This window comes from Chelon labrosus (genome assembly GCF_963514085.1).
Source record: "Chelon labrosus genome assembly, chromosome: 12".
NCBI classification, from domain to species: domain Eukaryota; kingdom Metazoa; phylum Chordata; class Actinopteri; order Mugiliformes; family Mugilidae; genus Chelon; species Chelon labrosus.
In genome coordinates this window covers 12,273,780-12,298,644 of record NC_140345.1, presented here as the reverse complement: position 1 = coordinate 12,298,644, position 24,865 = coordinate 12,273,780, and the positions used below count along the sequence as shown (strand labels likewise).

The following is a 24,865-nucleotide window of genomic DNA, read 5'->3' as shown; positions in this document are numbered from 1 at the left end:
CGCCCCAAAGCAGTGATTGCAGTCAAACGCAGCCTGGAGACTGCAAGGAGTGGAATCAATAGAATCTGAGGAATGCAGTAGTGGGAAAGAAAAAAATCTTTGTCCGTGCAAGACAGGTAGTTAAAACAGCAGTGGAGCACTTTATTACATAAGGTGATGGTGTCTCACAGTAACTTCACTGAGTGTTCAAACAGACATGTGCAACCTATAATCTGTTAGATTCCACAATTTATTTATTTATTCACTGACTCTTTACATTGCAGGAAGTAGTTGTAGACTTTTCTAGGTGACCCGCTGTGTCTGGTTGCTCATTGTGTACATATCGCAGACAACTGCGCAGATAGTTGCTCCAGCACATTGATATTTACTAATCAATAATTCCCTTGCACTCATTAACACCAATTGATGGTGTATTATGGAGCTGTAGATGTGTGGCTGCCAAACGCAGTATAATTAATCATACTGTGACCTGTGTAGCATTGCTTCATGGTCTATGCTAAAAAGGTAATTTGAATATCCTCAAATCAACAGGTGAATAATGCAGGAAGTGGATTAAGAGGACCTGCAAACAGCTGTTGTAAGCATGTGGCAGGTGTTTTGGTGTTTTTTTTTTTTTTTCTTCATTTAAATAACTGACTATTTAAATAACTCACATGGTTTCATATGCTAACAGATAGATGTGGGTTTTGACCTGCAGTAAAGAAACTACAATTATAGATCTTGTCTGCTTCTCAAATCTAATTTAAAGACATTTTTTTCTTGGTAAAAATATTTCTAAAATTTGTTTGTTCCACTTAAATGTAAGCCCAACGTACTATTCTATACCCACATTCATGAGCTCATCAGTTGCTGTTTCATCGTATGTGATTTGGTCCATCTAATTCTTTTTTTTCCTTTTTTTTTTAATGGACGGTTGCTGCTCTTGTCTTCAGCTTCCTCCTGGCTCCAGAGAGACTGAGGGACTCTGGAAGGCTGGTTTCATAACTCGCTCACAGACTGCCAGATAGCAGCATGAAAATTTAACGAGGGCGGCACAAGCAAATACTTTCAACTTAAAAACAATAGCACACTCTATGAGCAAAGACATGCTTTGGGTGAACTCCTCCATACATACGTGGTCATTGGCCTGCTTTATACAACTGAATTATTCACAAGCTTCGCCAGCTTTAAGAATAGCGGTTCACGCGTGTTGAAGAATGCAGGCTTTGAATCTTGACATGATATTTTCAGCTCAGTCTTGACGTTTGTTTCCACTTAGACAAATGTTCGATGGTCATATGTGGTTTGTCATTGTCTTATTTACAACAATGTGTAATAATAACGCAGTCTCTATATTATTAAGTGGTCGTAGCTTTGTTACATGATTAAGCAATGCTTCTGCAGTTTTTGTTTGAATAATTTTATGAGTTTCAGTCAAGAAACATAGCATCCCTGGGACAGCGGTGTCGTCTTACCAAGGATTTCCCCTGACTTTATTTCTGACTGGTGCTCCCATCAGCTTCAGCTGGGCTTCATGTTTAGAACTAACTAGTTAACGTTAGCATGCTAACAAGCGAAACTATTTAAATATAGCCGGCTGCAAATCAATCAGCATGTTAGCATTGTCAAGCATGTTAGCATGCTGATAAAATTAGACTTTTTCATACGGGAAATGTGATTTGGCATCTATATATATTTGTGTTTCTCTGAAACACGTTGTATAAATGCAGTAAATTAGGTCAAAACTCGGAACTAGAAAAAGTAGAACGTCTTCAAAGACCTGTGGTTGAGACGTGATCACGCTACAGCTATAACAACACACTGCAAAATAATGTCCTCCAAACACAACTGCATTGTAACCACAGAAATACAAGTGTTGGCTCCACACCCTTTTGTCAAGTCAGGGATGCTGCAGTTTGAGTCAGCTTCTGGTGCTATGACAGTCTATTTTCTAGAAACATTATCAGGGGGGATTCATGCAGTAGGCTCATTTATGCTGCAGAGTAAGGCATGGTTTACTGATGTAGCTCTCAGAGTTCAAGCATGAAGTAAATCTCTCAAATTGTGGTAACCCTTCTCTGTCAGACATCTCCGTCTGTCCATAAATGGAAGGCAATGGAAGACGATGCCATGTCTAAATATATCTCCACTCTAAGGTCTTCGAGATTGCCTGTGGCAGTGCAGATGTTCTTTCTGCTTTCTGTGATTTTTTCTATTATTTTTTGGCTCCAGATATTGTTGTGAGAGAACATCGACATAGTGAATAAAGATGCATTGCATTGCAATCCGTGCAGTGCTCCAGTTATAAGCACTCTGATCTTTAATTGGGAAGGCAACAGCTGGATTGGCTGTCACACCAGGCGCTGCATGTGACACATCACGAAGAGCACTTTGCTCCCTGAAATTCAGCACGTTTATGGTTTTTCTCTCCTCTTTTGTCAGTGAGTGTTGAACTAAGCTGCAACGCTCCTCTGTATCCTAATGAGCTGGTGTTGAGTTATGAGTCTGTCAGGCTCCTCCACTCTGTGAACATAACAAAGGAGAGGACCTCTGCTGCACTCAGAGCACACAACAGAAAGAGGCAGAGTGAGGGAGGATGGGGCATGCTGGAGGGGAGGATGTGGTTATTAACCGGATGTAGTGTTTGTTAGAGTGTGTGACACAGAGCCTGTTACCTGTCAGACACTTTTAGGCATGAATGAAAATACATTCTATGCAGCAGGAAGTTATGAAGGAGGGACTCTAGTGTCTGTCCCTCATTAGCATGTATAACTTAGTATAACACTCCAAAAGCTTTCTTTTTGGGCGGACTGAAGAGCAGAAAAAGCTGCATGTTATGCTGTTGAAAATGTAAGATTACAGATAGCAGAAAGAGTTGTGTGCTTTTAAATCTCTGCAGCGTGAGCCGTTTTTTTGGAGTGGCTCCCTCTGGCTCTGGCAACCTTGCACCGGGACGCCTTAAGTAGATCAGGAGCAGGCATTACCATCTGTGCGTCTCTGTCTGAAAAGGTGTGGCACACACGCAGAGACGTGGACTGGCAAACATTACCCTGCTCCTCCAAGAGATGTCCCAACAAATAATAAATCTCATGTTGGGATTAGACTAGTTTTGTCTCTGTGTCAGTTCTCTGGAATATAAGGCTCGCTGGGTGTTGCCACGATGACCTGTGGTATCGTTTTAGGAATAGATTTTACACTTTTGCGCTGCCCTCTTTCTGTAGATGGATTTAAGACGAGAGACTGCGTTTGCCCTACTCCTATTTACTCTTCTTTGGGAAAAGATAGATGACAGGCCTGAAGAAGGCAGGCTATATTTCTGTGCCTGATAAAAGTCGCAGGCTTTCACAGAGAGAAACTCTCAAACTCTTTTCTGTTTTCTTTCTTTTCCACTCACCATGAGAACTCCTTAAACTAGGGAAAAACAGATTGAAACTGAGACAGGAGCTCTACTCATCTGATTGCAGCCTTTTGAAGGACCTTATCTGCTGCTCTAATCACAGTCTTGAATGACACAGTCTAGGAAGTATTACAGATTCAGATTTTGAATTGCGTCTCTTCTCTTGTGCTGTCCCTAATCAAAACTCAGCTTTGTAGATGATGTTTGCATACAAATATGAGGGACCAAAGACTGAAGGGAGAATGATGAAACATCTCAATCTCAACAAAATGAGATGGAAATGTTTAGAAATGGTAAAAATGGTGATCATTCAGCGAAGTAAACAAGTTCTGACAGTCAAAGGACTGCCCGCATGTTTTAAATTCCTCACATTTGAAACAGCATTGACAGACATTTTTTAAGAATTGCCCATTCAGCTCACTGTTACATGAGATTACTGACAAACAATATTTGTAATGTTTGTAACCATAGACCATAAATATGGACAACGTATCCCCATTCCATTGCATTGGCCAAACTGGTGCTATTTTCCCGGGGATACTAGCGGCGCCATCTTGGAGCCAGAGTCTGCGCAGTGCGGTCAGAGAGTGGAGCCACCCGGTGCTGCGATATCGATGCCCCGCCCACATTTCCTCCACACTCACTCACGTTTTCTTTAATTAAAACTGGGCTCTGCTCTGCCTCCACCAAGGAAATGCTGGACACTGAACTTGTTTTTAATTTTTTTTTTTTACAACTCCCACGGCCCCATGGCATGGTTTATGGAACGATTAGCATGGCAACTGGTAGTCGCCATTATGACACATCCTGTTTCTATAGCGTCAACTAAAACCAAACTTATCAAAAAAATTTACACTTGAACATCAACATTAACAACATTATATTAACTACCTAAAATGACCGACACGATCCTTGAAAAGACAATATTTGATGTGTATTTCAGTGTTTATCCCATTAACTAACATGGAGGGGGTGGAGCTTATGACCTATACTGCAGCCAGTCACCAGGAGGAGCTCTACTTGCTTAGGCTTCACTTTTGAGGGGCAGTTCTGCTGTCCATCTTTATACAGTCTATGTTTGTAACCTATGCAACAGGTTAGCTTAGCATACGGACTATACAGGGTTAAAAATGGAGGTTTCTTTCATTTTTACAAAAAAACAAATCTGAAACTCAGACATTAAGATGTAAGTAAGTAATTAATAGTCAATGTATTGCAGTATAATTTATCCAGTGTTTTAATGATGTTTAGTATATAACGCAGTAAAATATGAGACAGGTTTTTACTTTTGCTGCTTTTATGTCAGAGCCTTCGTCAGTTTCCAAGATATAGTTGATCTGCTTTTCAGTAATGATATAACATAATAATGCCAAAGTGGCATCATCCCAGCAGGGCAATGCACAGTTATAATGAGATTCCTGTTATTAAAGTGGTAACTTTTGGATGCAGAAAATGAGAGCCCAGTGTGTCTCCTTTAGTGGGTAGCTGTCACAAATGGTTCAATTACTGAGCAAAGCAAACAGGAAGAATAATCCGTGGCTCATAACAAATCAGATTCTGACGAGTTTATCCCGCAGAGGAAAATTAAAGGCAATCAAAGCTGAGCAAATGGTTCATGACTCTCAGCCTTCCTCACTCGAGTAACCAGACTTTGCCTCGTTGCTAAAGAGCGTTGAATTGAGAGAGATGAGCTGTCAGAGAACAGGTGGACTGCAGAGATAAGGTGGTTACCTTAGGTGTATGCAGAGGTCATTTGTTTTGTCACCTTTGGGCAGATTGTTCCAGAGCTGAAAAGACCAGAAAGCACTGTCGGCACCTCAGATCGACATCGATTTTCTTCCATTGAGATAATTCGGTTTCTATGGAAAGGAATCACATAGAGTCAGTCTGACCTGAAAAGCTATTCGGTTTATCTAATGGATTAAAAGGTATTTTTTGCCTTGCCTGTATCTTTGCTTGCTTTTAAACATAACCTATTTTATTAACATAGGCTTCATAATCAAGGAGCAATTGCTTCCCATGGCAACATATTGGGATATAATTCAACTCTAACAGGTCTGTTTTGCATATAAAGTGTATTTTAGATGTTATGGAAACCTCAGTGTGATTTAAAGGTTATCTAAATATCATGTCACAGGCTTGGTAAACATCAGCATGCTATCTATATTTCATAGATGACTCATTTTCGTTGGGGCCCTGCCTTCCTCTAGACCAGCTTGAGGGACTCTCATACCAGTAATTGCTAAACTCCAGCACTGTCATTCCTCCTCTAAAACGGCTACTTTCACTTTATCTTTCTGCAAAGTGGGAGTCCATCCCCGCCCAAATGCTTTGAATTACAGTGATGCATCAGTCGCCAAAACCAGCGTAAGTGCTGTCATTTTTCCAAACATGACTCTATTTCCTTAGAAAGCTTCTCTGTGGGGGTTCAAACATGAGACGTTCATTCTGATGAGTCACATCCTAATGGTGCCTGAAAGCCTGTTATGCTTGTCAGCCCCTTTGGCAGACTCTGGAGACAGTGGAAAGACAGAGGAACATCTGCAGCATGAACTGCAGCTGAGACGTAATAGAGGGCGTTCAGCTCCGGTCAACGTAGTTAGCGCGGCTTAAAGGGACATTAAGCTCTCTATAACTTTAATGAAGATCTACAGCTACAGTAAAGTGAGTGCTTGCTGTCAGCTCTGATATCCCTTAAACTAACCAAACTTTTTTTGTTCCATAAGACTACACATTGGTTTTAAAAGACAGAAACGCTTGTGAAGTGTACATTGTCCACTGACTGTATTGTCAAGCACTTCTACTGAGTAATATAGTTTTAGCCAATTGAATAATTGCCATTGAGCATCCTCACATGTCATACACCTTGGTCCAAGTCCAAACCTTGAAGAGGAGATAATATTGCTCCGTTCTCCTCCTCTCATCTCTTCTGTCCCAGCTCCCTCTTTTCTCTGTCTCTCTACCTGGATAGCCTCAAGCAGATGGGTCCTTCCCATGTGAGCTTTTCCAGGCTTCTGCTGAAAGAGAGTCACCATAGCGGTCGTTTGCGCTTGGTATTTCAGGTTCTGTAAAGCATCTAGACACAATTTTCTATTGTTGCTGGCGCTCTATAAATAAAGTGACATGGGTGACTGAGCATTAATTAGCAACTAGTGTTTAAGTAGTTTTTTCCAAATATGAATTAACTGCAGCTGCTCAGTTGTGAGTTTTAGCTGCATCACTTAATCTTGTGAGTGATTTACAGTTCAGTTTCCTGACATTTCTTTTTAGCCCAAATAGTTATTCAGATTGATAAATTATGAAAATAGTTGTTTGTTGCTGCACGAGTTGCCATTCTCAATCGCTTTCCTCCTCATTTTCTTCCTGGTCTGGACTGCATACTATTCAATAAGAGGCAGACACGACCTGGAACTTATTAGGACAAGATTAGTCAACTGTGGCTGTTTAACAGTCAAACGATAACGTCGCTTAGTGTGTTGTAAATTAGGAGCCCCTTGCTAGTCACACCTTTATCACATCCAAGCGTCATGCTTGTTACTCATTATAGAACAATTCTTGGTCTCACCCACCCACTCTTTACTGGAATATTCAAGAGATGACAGTCACCTCTCCACACAAACCGTTTAGTATTTTGTGCACGTGACACATCCAAAGGAACATCTGCACATACATGTGTTCCTTTATAGCGTAGCCTGAAAAATGCCTGTATTGATGTAGAAATAAGAAATTACAGAAGCCTTTATTGTCTTTGTATGCATGATACAACAAAATTGCAAGATACCATCATAAAAAAATACTGTTCTGTACTGCATGCACTCACAAACGATCCCACTCACAGACGGAGTAAGACAGACCATAATAAATATTAAATAAATTGCACAAGAATTTAAAATATTCAGGTGGGTTTCATCCTTTATTGAGGGACTGGATGTCTCTGGGGAAGAAACTGTTCAGTAGTCTGGTGGTGAGTTGCTATCGACCTGTATCGCCCTCCCGATGGGCAGGATGTCAAACAGGTGGTTTCCGGGTTAATAAGAGTTCTTCGCGTTGTTTTTTTGCCCTTGAGCGGGAGTGGGCGTCTGCAGTGTCATGGACTGAGAACAGAGAACAGCCAGTGATCCTCTGAGCTGCGTTGATGATTTGTTGAAGAGTGTGCCGGAGAAATCCCAGCTTCAACTTACGTATTAACGTTTTTAAGAAATTTGAAAAGATATATAATGATAATTATCCTTAGATTTTTCTTCAGCTCTTAGCTTCTTAGCCAAAATAGAAAATAGGTCATCGCTGGTAATCTCCACTGCTTTCGTGTTCGTATTGAAGATACTATGTGTACAGCGAAAAAGTCTGAATTGTTTAGTTGCTGTTATTAAAGTCTGTTCCAGCATTCAATTAAACAATCTAGAGTGAGATATATTGGTAGCAAAACTAAACAATATATGTGTATATGACTTGAAAATGGTTCAAGTGTTTCCTGTTAAAATGTGTGATGCCAGTTTGCCTAATTTAATTAATACAAATTAGATTTTTTCATTTATATTTTTCATCTTATCAACACGTGACATATAGTACGATGTAGTTGTGTGAAATCTGACAGATGCATGAATCACAATAACTCTTTGTAAAGGTCAGTGGCATCTTTATCTTTGGTTTACATGCAGAGGTCAGCAGTTTGTCTGCTGCGAAAGTCAGCTCTTTATATTTTATTGCTCAACTGATTTTATCTTCACCGGGACTTTACTAGAGACACGACGTATGTCTCCATAAAATGTGTTTGTACATGTCAGTGCTCATGTGCCGTCGTTGCTGCATTCAAATGTGAATAGGAGGCCACCTTGATGGCAGCAGAACTTTTCCTGTGCCCTGTGTTTATCTTTTGTTGTTCATAGATCCATGTTCATGTGATCCCTTCTTTTTCTTTGGCCCCCGGCACCCTGAACAAACACACTCGTCTGTTTATTAAGCCGTGGTCTCAGGTTGATCATCAGCCTCAACCACAGCCACCTTGTGTTTGTCAGTCTGTCGCTGTCAAGTAAAGCGGGAATCCATATTAACCTGCAGACATGTACCGTTTTATTGCAATTACTTAGTGTATTTCTTCATTGCTATGATTTAGCATGTGCTATTCAGTGAGAGGGTGTAATTACCAGGGCTCTGACGTCTAACTGCTGTCAAAGACCGAGAAGTGGTGTTGTATAAGATGAAAGGCTGACCTGAAGGTCGACAGTATTACAGACTTGCTCATAGCTGATGTGATCAGTGCAAAGAGGAAGAATACATCATACCAGATAGATAGATAGATAGATAGATAGATAGTAAATCATGTCTGCCGAGTAGCTTATTCAGTTCTTGGGGACTGGTGGGAAGTTGAGGGTTAAATAGGACTCCTACTGAAACTTGCTTGTTGTGTAAACAACCAGAAACCGGTGCAGCTAACTTCCATTAACGGTTGGGTAACTTACCTGTCGTTGAGGGGGGGCTGTTTTGTCCCCGTCCTCTTTCCCTATGAATGGTGCTCTAACGACCCTTGTCCGTCGTTTCCTGGTGAGCCAGCTCATCCACCTACACCTGAGGGACAAAGGACACACCTTTGAAGATAACAACGTCCAAATCTTAGCCAGAGAAGACCGATGGTTTGAAAGAGGAGTAAAGGAAGCCATCTATGTCAGACTGGAGACACCTTCTCTAAACAGAGGAGGTGGACTAAGATTTAATCTGCCATCTGACACTGGAGCCTCTGACGGACAAGTGTCGTTAGAGCACCAACAACAGGTAAGTACCCAACCGTTAAAGGAAATTAGCTGCATATAGTAAACCATGGCTGTCTGTAGCTCAGTCTGTTGCTGCCCTGGCGTGTTTAATAGCATTCAGCAATAATTGAGCTTCAAAATGCACAAGTTATGCTGCTGCTGTTGGGGGCCTCTTTTTGTGTACACGGCCACTTTGATCTATTGTTGTCGCTGCATTTTGTTGCGCCTTGCTCTGACGGTGTGAACCACGGCCTGTGGTCCACTGACAGAGAGGTGGCGTGGGCCTGGCCAAAAGGACGGAGGTTTCAGATGACCATGCTATTGTCTGGCCAACACGAGAGGCTGTGGCCATTACGCGGCACAAAGCTTGCGGATGCAAAGCAGGTAATGTGATTAACCTCGCTGCTGCTTCATCCTCAACATGTGGTGCGTCTTATTCAGTCCAAGAGGCAATGCTTCCATGATCACTTAATAGGAAATAAAGAAAATCTTATCATAAATCGTCTTAATTGATTTGTATTTCTTGACTTTCAACCACACCTTCTCTATTAAGCTCCTGAGATGTAATGTCTGCTCTAAACCTTGTTGCACTCTGTTCTGCAGCACAATATATACACTGACTGTATACACACACACACACACACACACACACACAATTGTACGATATATGTACGATATAATTTTATGTGTCAATGACACATAAAATTTTGGAAATTAATTATTATGACTGATATTTTGATTATGAATCATGCATGTAAAGTAAATTAAGAATTTGCTTCTTTTCTCTGATTTATGTCTGTAAATTAAATAATCTGCGACGTTGTTTGCAGAAAATGAGAAATTAGCAGACCTTAGGAACTGCTGTATTTAGCAGCGCTTGCTGTAGTGTTAAAATAGCCCATCTTGTATCTTTGACAGAATCTCACAGATGCTCTTAATACACTTAATACAGTGATGAACTCATGGCCCATAAAGTCAGCAGGCTACTGCCTTCTAAATAAAGCTAAACTAATTTCTCACGTGGATGACAAATTTACACACTGTGCCCGGGCGCTGACCAGCCTCCCGCACTACGACAAACTGCCGCTCACGTTGCATTAGCGGGATGCGGTTTTATGTGCTGACGTGGTAGACCAGGCACATATTGTTAATTAAACTGTGGGTTGCCTGGCGGTTGACTGAATGTTGCCATTTACTAAAGAAGTCTAATTATTTTCACACTTTGTTGAAGGGATGGTATTACATTTCGCTGACGTTCTCGCACCTCACCATGGCTTTGCATGCTACACTTATCTTTTAATTTCCCCCATCAGTGAGTGTCTGTGGAGTCCCATCACCCCGCATTCAGTGTCATTTGCTCAAACACAGATCAACTTGAGTGTGTCTGCTGCAGATACATTTTTCTCATGTTTTTCAACTATGTTCTTCAAGATTTATATCATCCCTAAATGCTGACAGTCCATCACCCTCTGAAAGGGCAAAGTATGAATTATTAAAACCTGCGGTCTGTTAATTTACAGTCCAGTTTAAGCCCTCCACACCTGTCTCTCAATATTGCATGCTGATGTTAAGAACTGCGTCCGGCTTTTTGCATTACGTCTCATATTTCTGCTAGCCAAAGATGGAAAAACTAATCGCTCTAAAAGTATTTTTTAGTGAGAGCTAAAAGGCTTTTAGAGGACTATCTCCACCTGACCCCGTCTCCACCCCTTCTTCTCTTAGCAGAGTGATGGTCCTCGCACTCCAGCTGTAGCCTGCATTGGCCAGTCTGCAGCAAGATGAGCTCAGAGGAGCGCAGCTCAGCCATGTCACAGAAGATCTCCTCCCTGTCACGCAGTAACAGCAGCTCCTCGTCCAAGCATGACAGCCGACAGGTAACACTCATGTTTCACTTGCAGATCATTTTCACTGGTGTTACGTATGTGAAAGGGAGAGCAGTCAGACAATTAGTTTTTTCTCACAATGCACTTTGTGTAATGGAAAGGTAGCAACAGCCTGTCCTCTGAGAATACTCTCTGTCAGGGAGGAAACCACTCAAATTTTAGCAAATATATCAAGCCACTCTTTGCATAATAAATGTCATGCAGCACTGACTAAAAGCTGCAAACTTGAAAGAGACAGTTTCTATTAGAAAGGTCATATCTCTTCCTCTTTATCAAACCACGGTGTTTTCTCCAAACGTGGAAGGTTTTAGAGCTCAGAATTTATAAAATACAAGTTTTCAACAGTTCCCCTCCAGGTAATCCTGTCCTACACGACACAGAGGAGATTATTTGCAACGTGAAACAAGCTGTTATTGCATTTGCTTCAGGCGTTTATCTGCAGGGTGCAGACTCATTAATTTTTCATTCCCTGCAACAGCCTTTCTTTTTGGAAAGTTTCACTCTAGTACTGCCCACGGGACAAACAGACACCTAACACTGAAGAAACCTCTAGTATGTGACTGATAAAGCATTTTCATTTGCAAAGAATCAAGAACAAAGAAACGTTCTGCAACATCCTGGAGTGATAAACATCTGTTTCATACACCTCAAGTCAGATGTTTAGTTTCAAATCCAGTAAGGAAGTCATGTCAAGATTGGTCAGCTAATCCTTTCTATTCAAGAAAGGATGTCGGCGTATAAAATGAAAGGTTTTCTTTGTCAATAGTTTGATGTAAAGAAATACTCTCAAGTCTGTATGGCAGACATTATACTGGACCCGGGAGATGATAATGTTATCTTAATGATAAGGATGGAAACTGGGAACCAAGCCTGGCTCTTTCTGGAAATAACAAAGCTCATCTACAGGTTTTTGACAATAATCATGAAGAGATATGCATAGGCAAGGGAAAGCCGGAAACTTTCTGTGTTCGGCTTGTACATTTGAGCATGCTTTGGTTGCTTGCAGGAAAGCTTTTAGTGTGAAAAGCAAAAGTGCGACCCCCTGCACAGCATCTGGAAAGCATTTGCAGTGGCTTCAAATTCTTAACTAAGTATGAACCTTCTGGTCATACACGTCTCTCGAGTCCTGGTCCTCAAGCTGCTAGTCAGACTATACAGTGACCAGTTCACGGAATAAGATGCCTTGCCCTGTATGATTTGTTATTTTCACAAGTCTTTATACAAATCAACCGAATAGGACAAACAGGCACAAATTAGTGACTGTAATAGTGCTTATTATAATTAGAGAGAGCCAGGCTAACAGTTTCTCCAAGCTTACAGGCTTTATGCTAAGCTAACCTGATCGGATACTGCCGATAGCTTTTTATTTACAATATGAACACAAGAGTGGTTGAATACATGACAACATAGCGTCACAATGGATAATAACACACTTGTTTTAGAAGGACATGGCTCAGTCTCCACAGACAACCATCTTGGGTGCAGTAAGGTGCAAATGATCTCAGACAAACTGGCTGGATTCAGATTTTCTCATGCTCACAGCTTCCCCTTTAAACACTGTCTTCTTGGCGCTTGCCTCCCTGCTTTCTTTCAGAAAGTGTCTCTTGACCTTGAAGAAAAGCGGCCGGGCGGTGTGTGACAATGACTCACTGCGTGACTGTGTCAGCGGGCGCTGTGACGAGCGCTCGGGGGAGAAAGAAAGGGCCGCCCACAAGCCTTGCCCTTGTCCGTCCCCTTCAGATATGAGGGTTTATTTTAGCTGGCCTCACCTCCAGCGTTCTGCCTCTCTGGCTGATATAGTTTGTTAGGCCAGAACTGTTAGTACAGTCAGGGACGCACTGAGACAACAAGCTGAGAGTCACCTCAAACCTCTGCCAAGAACCCAAAGTCCCTCTGGATAGCTGTGACGTGAACATCATTTGTGCTCGTGTTTTTTTTTTTGTTTTTTTTTGCCCCCTCTCTGATCATTTTGCGTTTAGGGTATAATCCTAAAGTGCTGCATTACAAGCATTAGTGATTTACATAAAAAAGACCTAGGGCTTGTTGCTGGGAAACTCTCATTATAAAGGCTGCTTATACAAGCTAGGTAACAACTTACTTACTACTATAGTAGACTGACATTTATGTGTAAAATTGGCTGAGAGCCTGTATAATGCACAGACTTTATGTTGATTAACTAAACCATTAATAGTCTAACTGTAGTGCCAAATAAAAGTGTTTTAAACCACAAAAAAATGCAACATTCTTCATGTAAACAAAGATATTACAAAACCCTCTGTTTCTGCTGTTTGTCCTGCCTTCCTGGAATATTTCCTACTGAAGTACACAGCTATCTGGATTAGTCTGTGATGAAATATCATCTTAATCTCTCTATTTGCAGGGGATTTGGCCATTCTAATCTCTGTCAGGAAATGATTATTGTGAAGAGAGAGATTAGACAGGTAAGCTAATTTTGTAAATGGGACCATGAGGTTAAAGCAGTCTCTAGAGCCCGACGCTGTGTCTGAACACCTTCACTTCACAGGGCTGCGGCGGTGGAACTCTGCTCTCCCGCTTTCAGAGATGCCCACAGAGTGACAGATGCTGGAAACAGATGAGGCGGCTGGTGTAAACCACAGCAGCAGCCGCAAATTAAAATACATGTTTACGTCTACCTCTCAACTAATCTTGTGCGGTTGACCCCCTGGAAAATGTGATCTGCATGTTTGCGCATGAGTGTTTGGTAAAGTCCGTTATCTCAGAGTGCTCACAAATCATATGTGTCCACAGGACAGCTGGGAAATAGTGGAAGGCCTGCGTGGAGGCTTCAGCAGTGTTTTGGAGCCCCAGAAACAGGAGGGCTACATGCTAAAGAGGAGGAAATGGCCCATGAAGGGGTGGCATAAGGTATAATATATCGCTCGCAAGGTCCTTAAATGACCCATGTCACACTTCATAAAACATTTCCAGCCTTGACAACAGAACAACATCATAATTTGATTCCTGATTTTACCCTCTCAACTTTTCATGTTGCCTTCACAAATCTGCTGACATGACTCATTTGTGTTTTAAACTAATTGAATGAGCGTATGCAGTGGATGATTTCACCCGCAGTGGAGACACATGTGACCTGGGTCAGTGCCTGTTTACACTCTGTCTAAAAGCTTTTCCTGGGATCATAATGCCCAGATATCATTGTGTTCCTCCCAGATGCATTAGCTGATGGCCTGTTGGTTACGAAGGGCTGTATACATTAGTATTGACTTACAGTCAGAGCTTTGCAGTTCTCTGTGCTTTCAACAGTCTGATGCAGGTCATGTACAGTAAGAGCACCAAGTATTGCATCTACAAATTGAGGGGAGGACAGAGTGAAAGAGTAATAAAGGCAGACAGATGCAAGACAGGAGCCCGGGCCGAGAAATATCTCACTGTAGAGACATTATACGAGTCATACATCATCACGAGTTGACTGTGTCATGATCACATGCATCATAACAATGATTTCAGACTTGAAGCCGTCAGGGATGTTGCATATCATTCCCGCCACATCTCACTGACTCATTGTCCTTCTTTCTCCCTCCAGAGATACTTTTTCCTGGACAAGGGTGTCCTTAAGTATGGCAAGTGCAGTGCTGATGTGAGTACAAAAAGCTGCTGGCTACATACCATGTGGGTTTGTCAATTACTGAAGATTACAAAGAACGCGTTGTATCTTTTGTAATGTCCTTGTTAGGCAGCTAACTTGTTAGGCATACATGTATAGACACAAAAGGCCTTAATCCCCCCTCCCCCCACTTCGTATTATACCTGCCATAATTATATATCAGCCATGTTGAAAGTAGGCTTGGCCAGCACGGCAGAGCCAATAAGGGGATTATTATTTAATTTAAAAAAAGAACAGCACCCTCTTTCACTTGTTTTATGTCCAGCTAAATATATTCAATAACATAGTGCACTGACTTTGCCTCGCAGATTGAGAAAGGGAAACTGCATGGTTGCATTGACGTGGGTCTCTCAGTTATGGCCATTAAGAAGAAAGCCAAGTGCATCGATCTCGATGCCGAGGAAAACATCTATCACCTGAAGGTAAACCGCAAGGCCAATGAATATAAAGCATTCCCTGTGGGCTTACGGGAATTGGGGTAAAACATGGATTATTTAGATTATTCCCTTTTAATTCCTGGGACAGATGCTAACATTTCAATGACCTTAAAATGTCCTCGTATGTGGTATATGTGTGTGAGAGGGAATTACTGCTCTCATTGCACCTGTGTGTGGGTGGGTTTTTCCACTGACACAGCTCCTCCACCTTACTTGTCCTTGTGCTGATTTCTGATTGTGGTATCTACTCTGCAGATTAAGTCACAGGAGCTGTTTGATGAATGGGTATCCAAGCTGCGTCACCATCGCCTCTATCGTCAAAATGAGATTGCCATGTACCCCAACGAGAAGTCCTTCTACTACCCCCACTTCCCCTCCCCCAACTCCCCAAGCATGGCTGAGGGCGCCTCTATTAGAAAGGTATACCTGTGCACTGTACTGCACACTGTAAAACACAATGAAACTCACTAAATGATTCCTCCTGGGTTGCTTCTTACAACAGTTTTTACTGAAATTTAAATCTGAAAAATCTTGTGGAGGAAGGAATTGTCATTGGACTGACCTTTGAGCCTGTTTGCTACTGCAGTGCATGACTATACGAAGGCAGTCCACGGTGCATGCTGCGGGAGCCTTCCCTTTAAACTCCAACAGTCAGGCCAAGGTCGCTGCCTGGCTCCAGTCGTCTGACGACATGGACAAATGCTCTAAAGGTGAGACAACAGAGCTGTGGTGTGATTTGTGTAGTTTCTCATCAGTCATCAGTGCCTGCCTGTCTGTTTCTTTGCAAAATATCAGAACCGTTAACTGGCTTAGCAGAAATTTTTATTCCATCTTCCAGAGAGAATTTGGACTTTTATGTAATATACACAATAAGATGCATTCTTGTGCCGGTGGATGACGTAGACATCTGGAAATGTCAAGGATGAAGCCACACATGCTGCAGCTTATAAGTGGAGAATTAAGAAATATCTGTTTTCAATTCAAAGCCTTCCATTCGCAGTGAAGTTGCCAATGGCATTGAGAGAAGCTGCAGATGTAACCTCAGCGACTCCAACTTTTTCATCTGTACTTTATTTTATAGCATTATTTATCAGATGCCTCTGCTGCTTCCGGTAGCTGCATCTCCCATCTGTCTTATTTTGCAGTTTAGAAAGGGCTGGCAGGGTGGAAAGGAAGCTGTTGATCACTAATGTGTAGTTTATCTCAGTTTTAATTCATTAGTAATCTGGTGGTGTGCTGTCAACACTAGCTGTTCAGTGACAAGTTATGATTTTCTGAAACAGAAACTTTGGCAAATTTACACAGATCGGTCATACGTTTGCAAAGCGACAATTGCTATTTATTCAGCTGTCAGTCCACATTGAATTTTATATTCAGATACGTGCATAGTTGGAACAAATAATCATCAAACCTCCTCCTCTGAAACACTATCCATGCCAGTAAAAGAGGCCAGTATGAGCCCATTTCTAATGCATAATTGAGTCAGAGCATGTGATTGCTCTGCTGACAAAAAATAGTTGGTTGTATATGGTGACATTCAGTTTTGTCCTTGAAAATATCAGGGAGAATTTCGTACTCATACTAAGTTGGAGGTTGCTTGGATTGTGGCACTGTGAGGAAGCTTTCAGGCATGGTTGTTGCTTGCAAAAGATGCAAAAACAGACATATCTTGGCAGGAGGAGCAAGCCTTTAAGCATTGCCAGCAAAGGTGTGCTTAAAGGTTTATCAATTTGTCTTTCTTGGTTTCCGTTTCACTTTTTCACCTTATTTTATGAATCTTTTCCCTCCTCTCTGCAGACTTGTCCATTTGTGAGGCCTACCTCCTGGAACTTAACCACCTGCTTCAGAGCATGGAGGTCCTTCACCGTACTTATTCTGCTCCGTCTATCCAAGCGCTGCAGGTCTCTGAGTTCTTTCACTTCTGCATGCAGTTCACTTCAGTGTGGTCGTGATGAATTGCAATGCAAGATAAAGTCTAATATCCTGTAAATCACATTCAAAAATAGCAGACGCCTGAGAATGTAATGCAGAGCAGCTCATCTTGTTTTGTCTTTTATCATCTCTCCATCTGCTGCTAAATATAGAACTTGCTGCATCTCAAGCCCTGCACTTTCTTAAAAGAAAAACTATACTCTCTGCCCCGACCAATCAATATTTCCTCTTATGTTCTGCAGGCGTCTACATTTGACAGCCCCAAAAAGGAAAAGAGACTTCCAAAGAAGTGGCTCTCTAAAAACTACAATAAAGACGTCAAAACAACTCTCCAGGTAGACAAAAGGCAGATAAAGTGTGGTGATATTTAATCTTTTTTTTTTTTTTTTCAACGTGAGTTCCTAACTTCTTTTCCCTTTGCTCTGCTGAAGGTGCCCAGCTGCATTTCCTCCAGCTCCATGCGCCTCCATGCTTCTAACCCCAACCTCTCCACCGCTGCGCTCGGCATTGACAAAGTTGACCCCGAATCCCTTGATTCCGCTTTTGATGTTGCCAAGCTGCAAGAAGATTTCTGCCGCGTCGCCGCCAACTGTGAGTGGAAATTTGAGGCAGACCAATTCACGATTTCCAATATCAAACTAGTGCGCAACTACTTTCTTTTAGTCCTATTTGTTTGTGAGATAACAGAAGGCCTGGCGTCGTTTGTGACAATAATGCCACAATGGTTCCTTTGTTCACATTTAATATGAGAAGTTCACATTTTTTGAATCCATGAAACCTCTTTGAAATTTTCCATGAATGAAATCATCCGTGAAACTTGAAAATTTCTTTTGTAAAGAAAAGATTGCTGCAATATCTTGTTTTTTTGGGTCGTTTTTTTCGTCTGTCCTCTTTGGAATGTATATTCATATATACCCGATGCTTGATACGAGATAATGAGACTGATTTGCATAATGGTTTTATGATTTTAAACCTACTCCGTGGAACAGCTGCCAGTTTGCTGCTAAATTCATGCACATTTGAAAATACGAAGAGAAGGATGTGTGACGGGCTTAATGCAATACAGTGACTCATCAGTATCGCCAGTGCTTTTCAGTAATGTAGCTTCCAGAATGAACGTAATAAACTCAAGAACGTGGCCTGCTGAGCGGTGGGAGATCATCAAAAATTCATGCTTTATTAGAAATGTGCTGTGATTTGAACTGTCACTGGGTGTACTGTAACGGAGCTGCGTCGTTCTGGGATGAATACAAATTGGTCCCTCTTCCCCTTGTTGCTGCAGTGCACACGACCATGAAGTCAGCGCTGAGTTCGCTGACATCTGAGAGAGAGCGATTAAAACAATGCCTGGATCACGAGACGTGCCCCCCGACCTCACCGCAAGTTGTCAATTTGAAGAACACACTCACGGCGGTATGTGAGAGAACACACACACACACACACACAAACGTACACAGGGAGACAGGATGCTTTTAGTCAGCGGAAACGAGTTAGGTATTCCGGTATTCCAGCTTTTTTTTTTTTTTTTTTTCGCTTTTACACGCCGCATCCTCCCACAGCACTCGTCAGGCGTGACACATTGACGAGGCTTTTAGGAGGATTACCAGCTTCCGGTGTGATGCCTGCCCACCTGAAGAGGACTGGCATTCATATTTCCTTTGGTTGCCTCCCACCCTGAGACTTATTCTATTTCTATTATCCTATTACGTTCATTGTCATGCGACCAGCAAAGAAATGTGCTGATGTGGAGCTCACACAAGTTCTAAAAAGGCCAAATAAGTCATTTTTGTATGATGTGTGCACTCCACACCAACACATGTGACTTCCGACCCCCTGCTGGGTGTTAGAATATCCTCCTGATTACCCTCTGTCCACTTATTCTACGTGTTTACAGCCCATTTAGGAGATCAGGGCAGTGTTGTTTTAAAAACACGGGATTCAGTTCAGCAAAGGTCAGCATTCAAGGCTTTGCAGGGTGGGTGTGTGCAATAAACAATGTTTACGCTGGTTATTTTTCCAGGCTTTAGCCCAGAACTCTGAGCTGAGAGAGCGCCTGTGCAAGATTCATGCTGAGTCCCACATCGTAGAGCCCACTCTAATAAATCTCACTGCCCCCGTGCAGGTGGGTGCAGGAATGCAGCAACCCGGTTTCCCCACCTTCATGATTATTATTATTATCGCTTGTCTTTACTTTCGTCCCACACAGCCTAGAATTTGCCACAGATGAATGAGTTGTCCTTTCCCTCTCATCGAAGTCAACAAATGCTCCCTCCTCTCACCTGACTCACAATGATTACAAAAAAGCCCACCGTGGGGGACACCGCCTTGATCAAATTGGATTTCTTTTAACGACAAAGTGCTTCCTCTCAGTCCTGTCTGTGTGTATGCGCCCGAATCGCTATAACTCCATGGCTCGGAGGAAGACCTCTAACAACCTGCCACATTATCGCCTTGTGAGGGAAGCTCTTTGCTCGTTTAATCTGATTTGCTGACCACACAGTCTGAGGTGATCTACTTAATTGTGTCCCTGGAAATTTGTCGAACACGCAGTGCAGTGCTAATGTGGGCCCCTCGGAGATTATCTCCAGGTTTACAAATCAGCTTCAGCGGTAACAAGGGACAGATGAGCGTGCTCATTTCATGTGTGGAAAATCATTTACGTTTACAATTTGTTGCATGTTTTCAGTTGTTTTCGAGGATGGATGCATCTCTTTTGTTGTCAGGCAAACATTTGTGGCATTGCATGAGGTTTGCACGCTGACTGCAAACTTTCATCAGTTGAACTTTTATTAATAAAGTAATATATTGTAACAGTCTCTAGAATACATTTGATTGAGTCACGATAGATACTCTGTGAAATTGGAGTTTACTTGTAAGGAAGTACCCTTCCTTTCGGCACTGGCCATTTGCGAGACTGTATTTCATAGAGTAAATATTGTAACCTAATGTATTTTAGATGACTTACTTACAATATATTGCACATTACATTTGTGTCTGCTGTGATCCTCTTAATAACCCACACGTTGTGATTGTGTTGTATTCTTAAATGACACCGTGATTGCCACCGCTGGCACTGATGGTGTTGCCCTTTTCTTGTTCTCATCATAGCTGTGGACATTATTTCTCTTAGAAACAGGACTCCACAGATGACTCCCATCCTCTCGTGCACCAGATATCCAATGAGAGCAGAGCTTCGATCGCGGAGTCTTTGTCCGAGTTCTTCGACGCACAGGAAGTCCTGTTGTCTGCGAGTTCATCTGAGAATGAGGTAAGTGCAAGAGATAAACTGCTTCCATTTGTACTGATGTGTCTTTTCCTCAGAATCGGCTTACAGTTTCAGCACTCTGCTGCGTAATGGAATCGTAATTACTCTTGATGTTTGGAGCCGTTTGTCAACACCTTAATGTCAGCTCTGCTGCAGCTATTGTTTGAGAGGAAAGGCTGCGAGATGTTGAGAGAAAATTAATCTACAAAAATTGTTCTAAAAGAAAATCACCTCCAGGGGGTCTTAATTTGAATATCGCAATCAAGATTTCATCAGTTCTTTCTCCGTGTTTGCAAAATATGTTAAATCTTGTCACCATGCTGTGACAGTTCAGCTTGCCAGTCAAGGTTTTTATGATCATAAAAAAAGTCCTTATTGTCCTCATTTATTGACATCTTCTTATTTACCATGCCTGATTAAATAGCAGCTGACGTGGAAGTAGTGTGAAAATGAAAGTTTAACACTTTTATCTAAAAATACAGAAAATTGAGATGTAACTTCGTCACCAGTTCCCCAGAGATCCCTCACCTGAGACATGCTAGATCTTCTGCTGTGACGGAAAGTTAAAAGGGACCTGCCCAGTCCCTTCCCACCAGTTACATATTATATACATTTTTTAGGTATCAGATGATGACTCATACATCAGTGACATTAGTGACAACATTTCCATGGACAACTTTAGCAACGAGACCGAAAGTGAAAGACCAAACTCAGGTAAACTAAATCTTGCATTCAGTCACAAAAACTGGCTCATCAATATTGTTCACACTGACCAAACAAAGATTGTCTTACCTGAGCTTTTATTCTTGTTCTCAGGCTCTGCGGAAGAAGGCACTGTCCTTTATCAGCGTAGATCCTGTCTGCCGACGCCGAGACCCAACAACAGCACCGTCAGCCTGTGGAACATCCTGAGAAACAACATAGGCAAAGACCTGTCCAAGGTGGGGATGCCTGTCCAGCTTAATGAGCCACTCAACACCCTGCAGAGGCTGTGTGAGGAGATGGAGTACAGCGAGCTGCTAGACAGGGCTGCTAACACACAGGACCCCTTTGAACGTATGGTGAGATGGCAAACACACCGGTCACTGTTGGAGGGTGTGGGCTTGTTAGTTCAGATCACATATTTTACTCTCAAGACTCGGCAGGTCCTCTCTAACAAAAGCAGGGACCTCTGCAAGGCTGTGAAGCATATCATGTCAAATCAGGCCATGTATGGAGTATGAGCTCATATTTGCAGGTAGCAGTGTAAACCAATCGTATTGCAGGCCAGCCGACGCCTAGTTTAAAGTGGAGAGGTTATGTAATGTTTTAAAATGAAAAGAATTTCAGGGGTGAAATGCTTTATGATAAAATGATCAGCGCCTTGATTTTCTTACGGTGTTAACGCAATAGTTCAACATTTTTGTGTGCGTGCCAAAATACAGATGTGAAGGTTAATACCCCTCTCATATTTTCCCACTCACTATACGTAGATATAACAAGGAGACAATGAGCTGGCTCTAGCCTGGCTTCACATTTAGTGATTTTTTTCCAGTGCCCAGTATGTGTCACACGGAACACCCCGACAATTAAAACACACACGTTACTTTCACTTTCCATTGACTGAATTAGAAGTGATTCAGTTGGCTGGATCGTGTTTATTTTTGTGACACACAACATAAAGACATGCAACCTGCTGAATCGAGAGGAACAAACAGATAAATGAGAAGGATATAAATGTTAAAATGCAAAATGAATAATGCTCGATGTCAACACAGTACAAGAAAAAAAATAAATGTATTAATCACAAGGGGCAATTTACAGGGTCAAGGAAATACACAAAACCAAATGACAAATCAAAGTGTCAGTCTGTGGCCTCCAGTTATGAGGTGGAGCAATTATCAGTGCTCTCTTGGCTCAATGCAACTACTGAAGGCATATTCAGATAGTTAGTCTGCTCATTATAGCATAATGGAGAGGATATTGCTGAGAGTCAGAATGGGATTCGGCGTTCATTATGAAGCAATCAGGCACGTCTTAAGATAGCTCAATATTCTGGCCATGCAAATAAAGTGCTTCTTATCGTTTCCCTCTTTGTAGATATACGTGGCTACGTTTGTTGTATCTGGCTACGCATCCAGCTACTACAGGACCGGGGGGAAACCTTTCAATCCCGTATTAGGAGAGACGTATGAATGTGACCGGCCGGATAAAGGCTTTCGATTTGTTGCGGAGCAGGTATACATGAATACTAGTGTCTGTTTTATTGAGTATTCATCTATATTTGTTTAAGGGATATGAACCAAACTCATTGTTAACACTTACAACGTCAGGTCAGCCATCACCCACCTATCTCAGCTTGTCATGCAGAGTCTAAAAACTTCATCTTCTGGCAAGGTACTGGAATATCTATCTTTTCTGCGTCTGTAAATATTACCATAGTAGCTGGCTGTTCACGATGAATGTTAATTTCTACACTCACTTTTGCAGACATAAGGTGTAAGAACAAGTTCTGGGGAAAGTCAATGGAGATTGTTCCTGTGGGCACCACTCACGTTACTTTGCCAGGGTGAGTCTCTTCTGCTTCATTTATACTAGTACAGTAAAGATCCCCCCACAGCCTTGGAGAGAAAATTATTCAGCTTGACTTAATTATGTGTATTTTTATACTAACTTCATGCCCGGAATTCCACTTGAACCACTAACATTCACACCATTTCTGTGTGAAACGATGTGAATGTTCTGTATTTGAATGTGGGATTGAAATACAGATAATGTTTTATTTCGAAAGGTATGCGGTTAAAACATGGCAGAAATTATTTTATTGATAGTTAAACTCATAGACATATAATATGTTCAAGAAGTGGAGGACAATTAAATGTGTAACCTGAAACAGTTTACTTTTGAGTATTATCTGGAGGTAGATATGTAGATACACTATATTACCAAAAGTATTCGCTCACCCATTCAAATGATCAGAATCAGGTGTTCTAATCACTTGGCCTGGCCCCAGGTGTATAAATTCAAGCACTCAGGCATGCAGACTGTGAAACAAGACATTTGTGAAAGAATGGGCCGCTCTCAGGAGCTCAGTGAATTCCAGCGTGGAACTGTCATAGGATGCCACTTGTGCAACAAATCCAGTCGTGAAATTTCCTCGCTCCTAAATATTCCACAGTCAACTGTCAGCTCTATTATAACAAAATGGAAGCGTTTGGGAAAAACAGCAACTCAGCCACGAAGTGGTAGGCCACGTAAAGTGACGGAGAGGGGTCAGCGGATGCTGAAGCGCATAGTGCAAAGAGGTCGCCGACTTTCTGCACAGTCAATTGCTACAGAGCTACAAACTTCATGTGACCTTCAGATTAGCCCAAGTACAGTACGCAGAGAGCTTCATGGAATGGGTTTCCATGGCCGAGCAGCTGCAGCCAAGCCACACATCACCAAGTGCAATGCAAGGCGTCGGATGCAATGGTGTAAAGCACGCCGCCACTGGCCTCTAGAGCAGTGGAGACGCGTTCTCTGGAGTGATGAATCACGCTTTACCATCTGGCAATCTGATGGACGAGTCTGGGTTTGGAGGTTGCCAGGAGAACGGTACATTTCAGATTGCATTGTGCCAACTGTGAAATTTGGTGGAGGAGGAATTATGGTATGGGGTTGTTTTTCAGGAGCTGGGCTTGGCCCCTTAGTTCCAGTGAAAGGAACATTGAATGCTTCAGGATACCAAAACATTTTGGACAATTCCATGCTCCCAACCTTGTGGGAACAGTTTGGAGCGGGCCCCTTCCTCTTCCAACATGACTGTGCACCAGTGCACAAAGCAAGGTCCATAAAGACGTGGATGACAGAGTCTGGTGTGGATGAACTTGACTGGCCTGCACAGAGTCCTGACCTGAACCCGATAGAACACCTTTGGGATGAATTAGAGCGGAGACTGAGAGCCAGGCCTTCTCGACCAACATCAGTGTGTGACCTCACCAATGCGCTTTTGGAAGAATGGTCAAAAATTCCTATAAACACTCTCCTCAACCTTGTGGACAGTCTTCCCAGAAGAGTTGAAGCTGTAATAGCTGCAAAAGGTGGACCGACATCATATTGAATTCTATGAGTTAGGAATGGGATGGCACTTCAGTTCATAGAATGAGTAAAGGCAGGTGAGCGAATACTTTTGGTAATATAGTGTATATTATCCTAATACATTTTGCACAAACCAGTGGCTATAAATGATGTATCTACCAGTGTCAGGTGACAGTAAGTATTGTCTTTATCCCTCTCCCCAGATGTGGAGACCATTATGAGTGGAACAAGGTGACATCCTGCATCCACAACATCCTCAGCGGGCAGCGCTGGATTGAACACTACGGGGAAATCTCAATCAGGAACTCCAGCAGCGATATTTGTCAGTGCAAGATCACTTTTGTAAAGGTGAGAGAAAGGAGCAAAACTGAAGCAAAACTTCAAGTGAAAGCTTGAAACTGGGTATGTAGGCAGGGCTCCATTCCCCCTAATAACCATGACCCAGTTTCAACTTTATCGAAAGCAAGACTCACAGGGACTTTTTAAGAGAGGTAGACATATACACACAGAGACTACTCTGCCA

At 42.1% G+C, this 24,865-nt stretch overlaps 1 protein-coding gene across 5 annotated transcripts in view; it reads left to right on the top strand.

Annotated features, from left to right (window-relative positions):
- The window catches only part of osbpl3b (oxysterol binding protein-like 3b), a 29,832-nt gene that overhangs the window by 1,225 nt on the left and 3,742 nt on the right, over window positions 1-24,865 (top strand). Inside the window, exons 2-18 of one of the 5 annotated variants that reach the window (XM_084557956.1) lie at window positions 10,846-10,997; window positions 13,776-13,892; window positions 14,569-14,622; window positions 14,958-15,071; window positions 15,342-15,506; window positions 15,673-15,796; window positions 16,884-16,987; window positions 17,261-17,353; window positions 17,450-17,609; window positions 18,301-18,431; window positions 20,191-20,286; window positions 20,904-20,997; window positions 21,100-21,344; window positions 22,363-22,500; window positions 22,596-22,659; window positions 22,753-22,831; window positions 24,546-24,690. In XM_084557956.1, the coding sequence (XP_084414082.1) occupies window positions 10,902-10,997; window positions 13,776-13,892; window positions 14,569-14,622; window positions 14,958-15,071; window positions 15,342-15,506; window positions 15,673-15,796; window positions 16,884-16,987; window positions 17,261-17,353; window positions 17,450-17,609; window positions 18,301-18,431; window positions 20,191-20,286; window positions 20,904-20,997; window positions 21,100-21,344; window positions 22,363-22,500; window positions 22,596-22,659; window positions 22,753-22,831; window positions 24,546-24,690 (2,019 nt within the window). In that variant the 5' untranslated portion in view covers window positions 10,846-10,901. Of the gene's footprint in view, window positions 1-10,402; window positions 10,998-13,386; window positions 13,893-13,920; window positions 14,120-14,568; window positions 14,623-14,957; window positions 15,072-15,341; window positions 15,507-15,672; window positions 15,797-16,883; window positions 16,988-17,260; window positions 17,354-17,449; window positions 17,610-18,300; window positions 18,432-20,148; window positions 20,287-20,903; window positions 20,998-21,099; window positions 21,345-22,362; window positions 22,501-22,595; window positions 22,660-22,752; window positions 22,832-24,545; window positions 24,691-24,865 lie in introns of those variants that run through there. The other 4 variants (XM_084557954.1, XM_084557955.1, XM_084557957.1 and 1 more) reach the window with 4 other exon arrangements.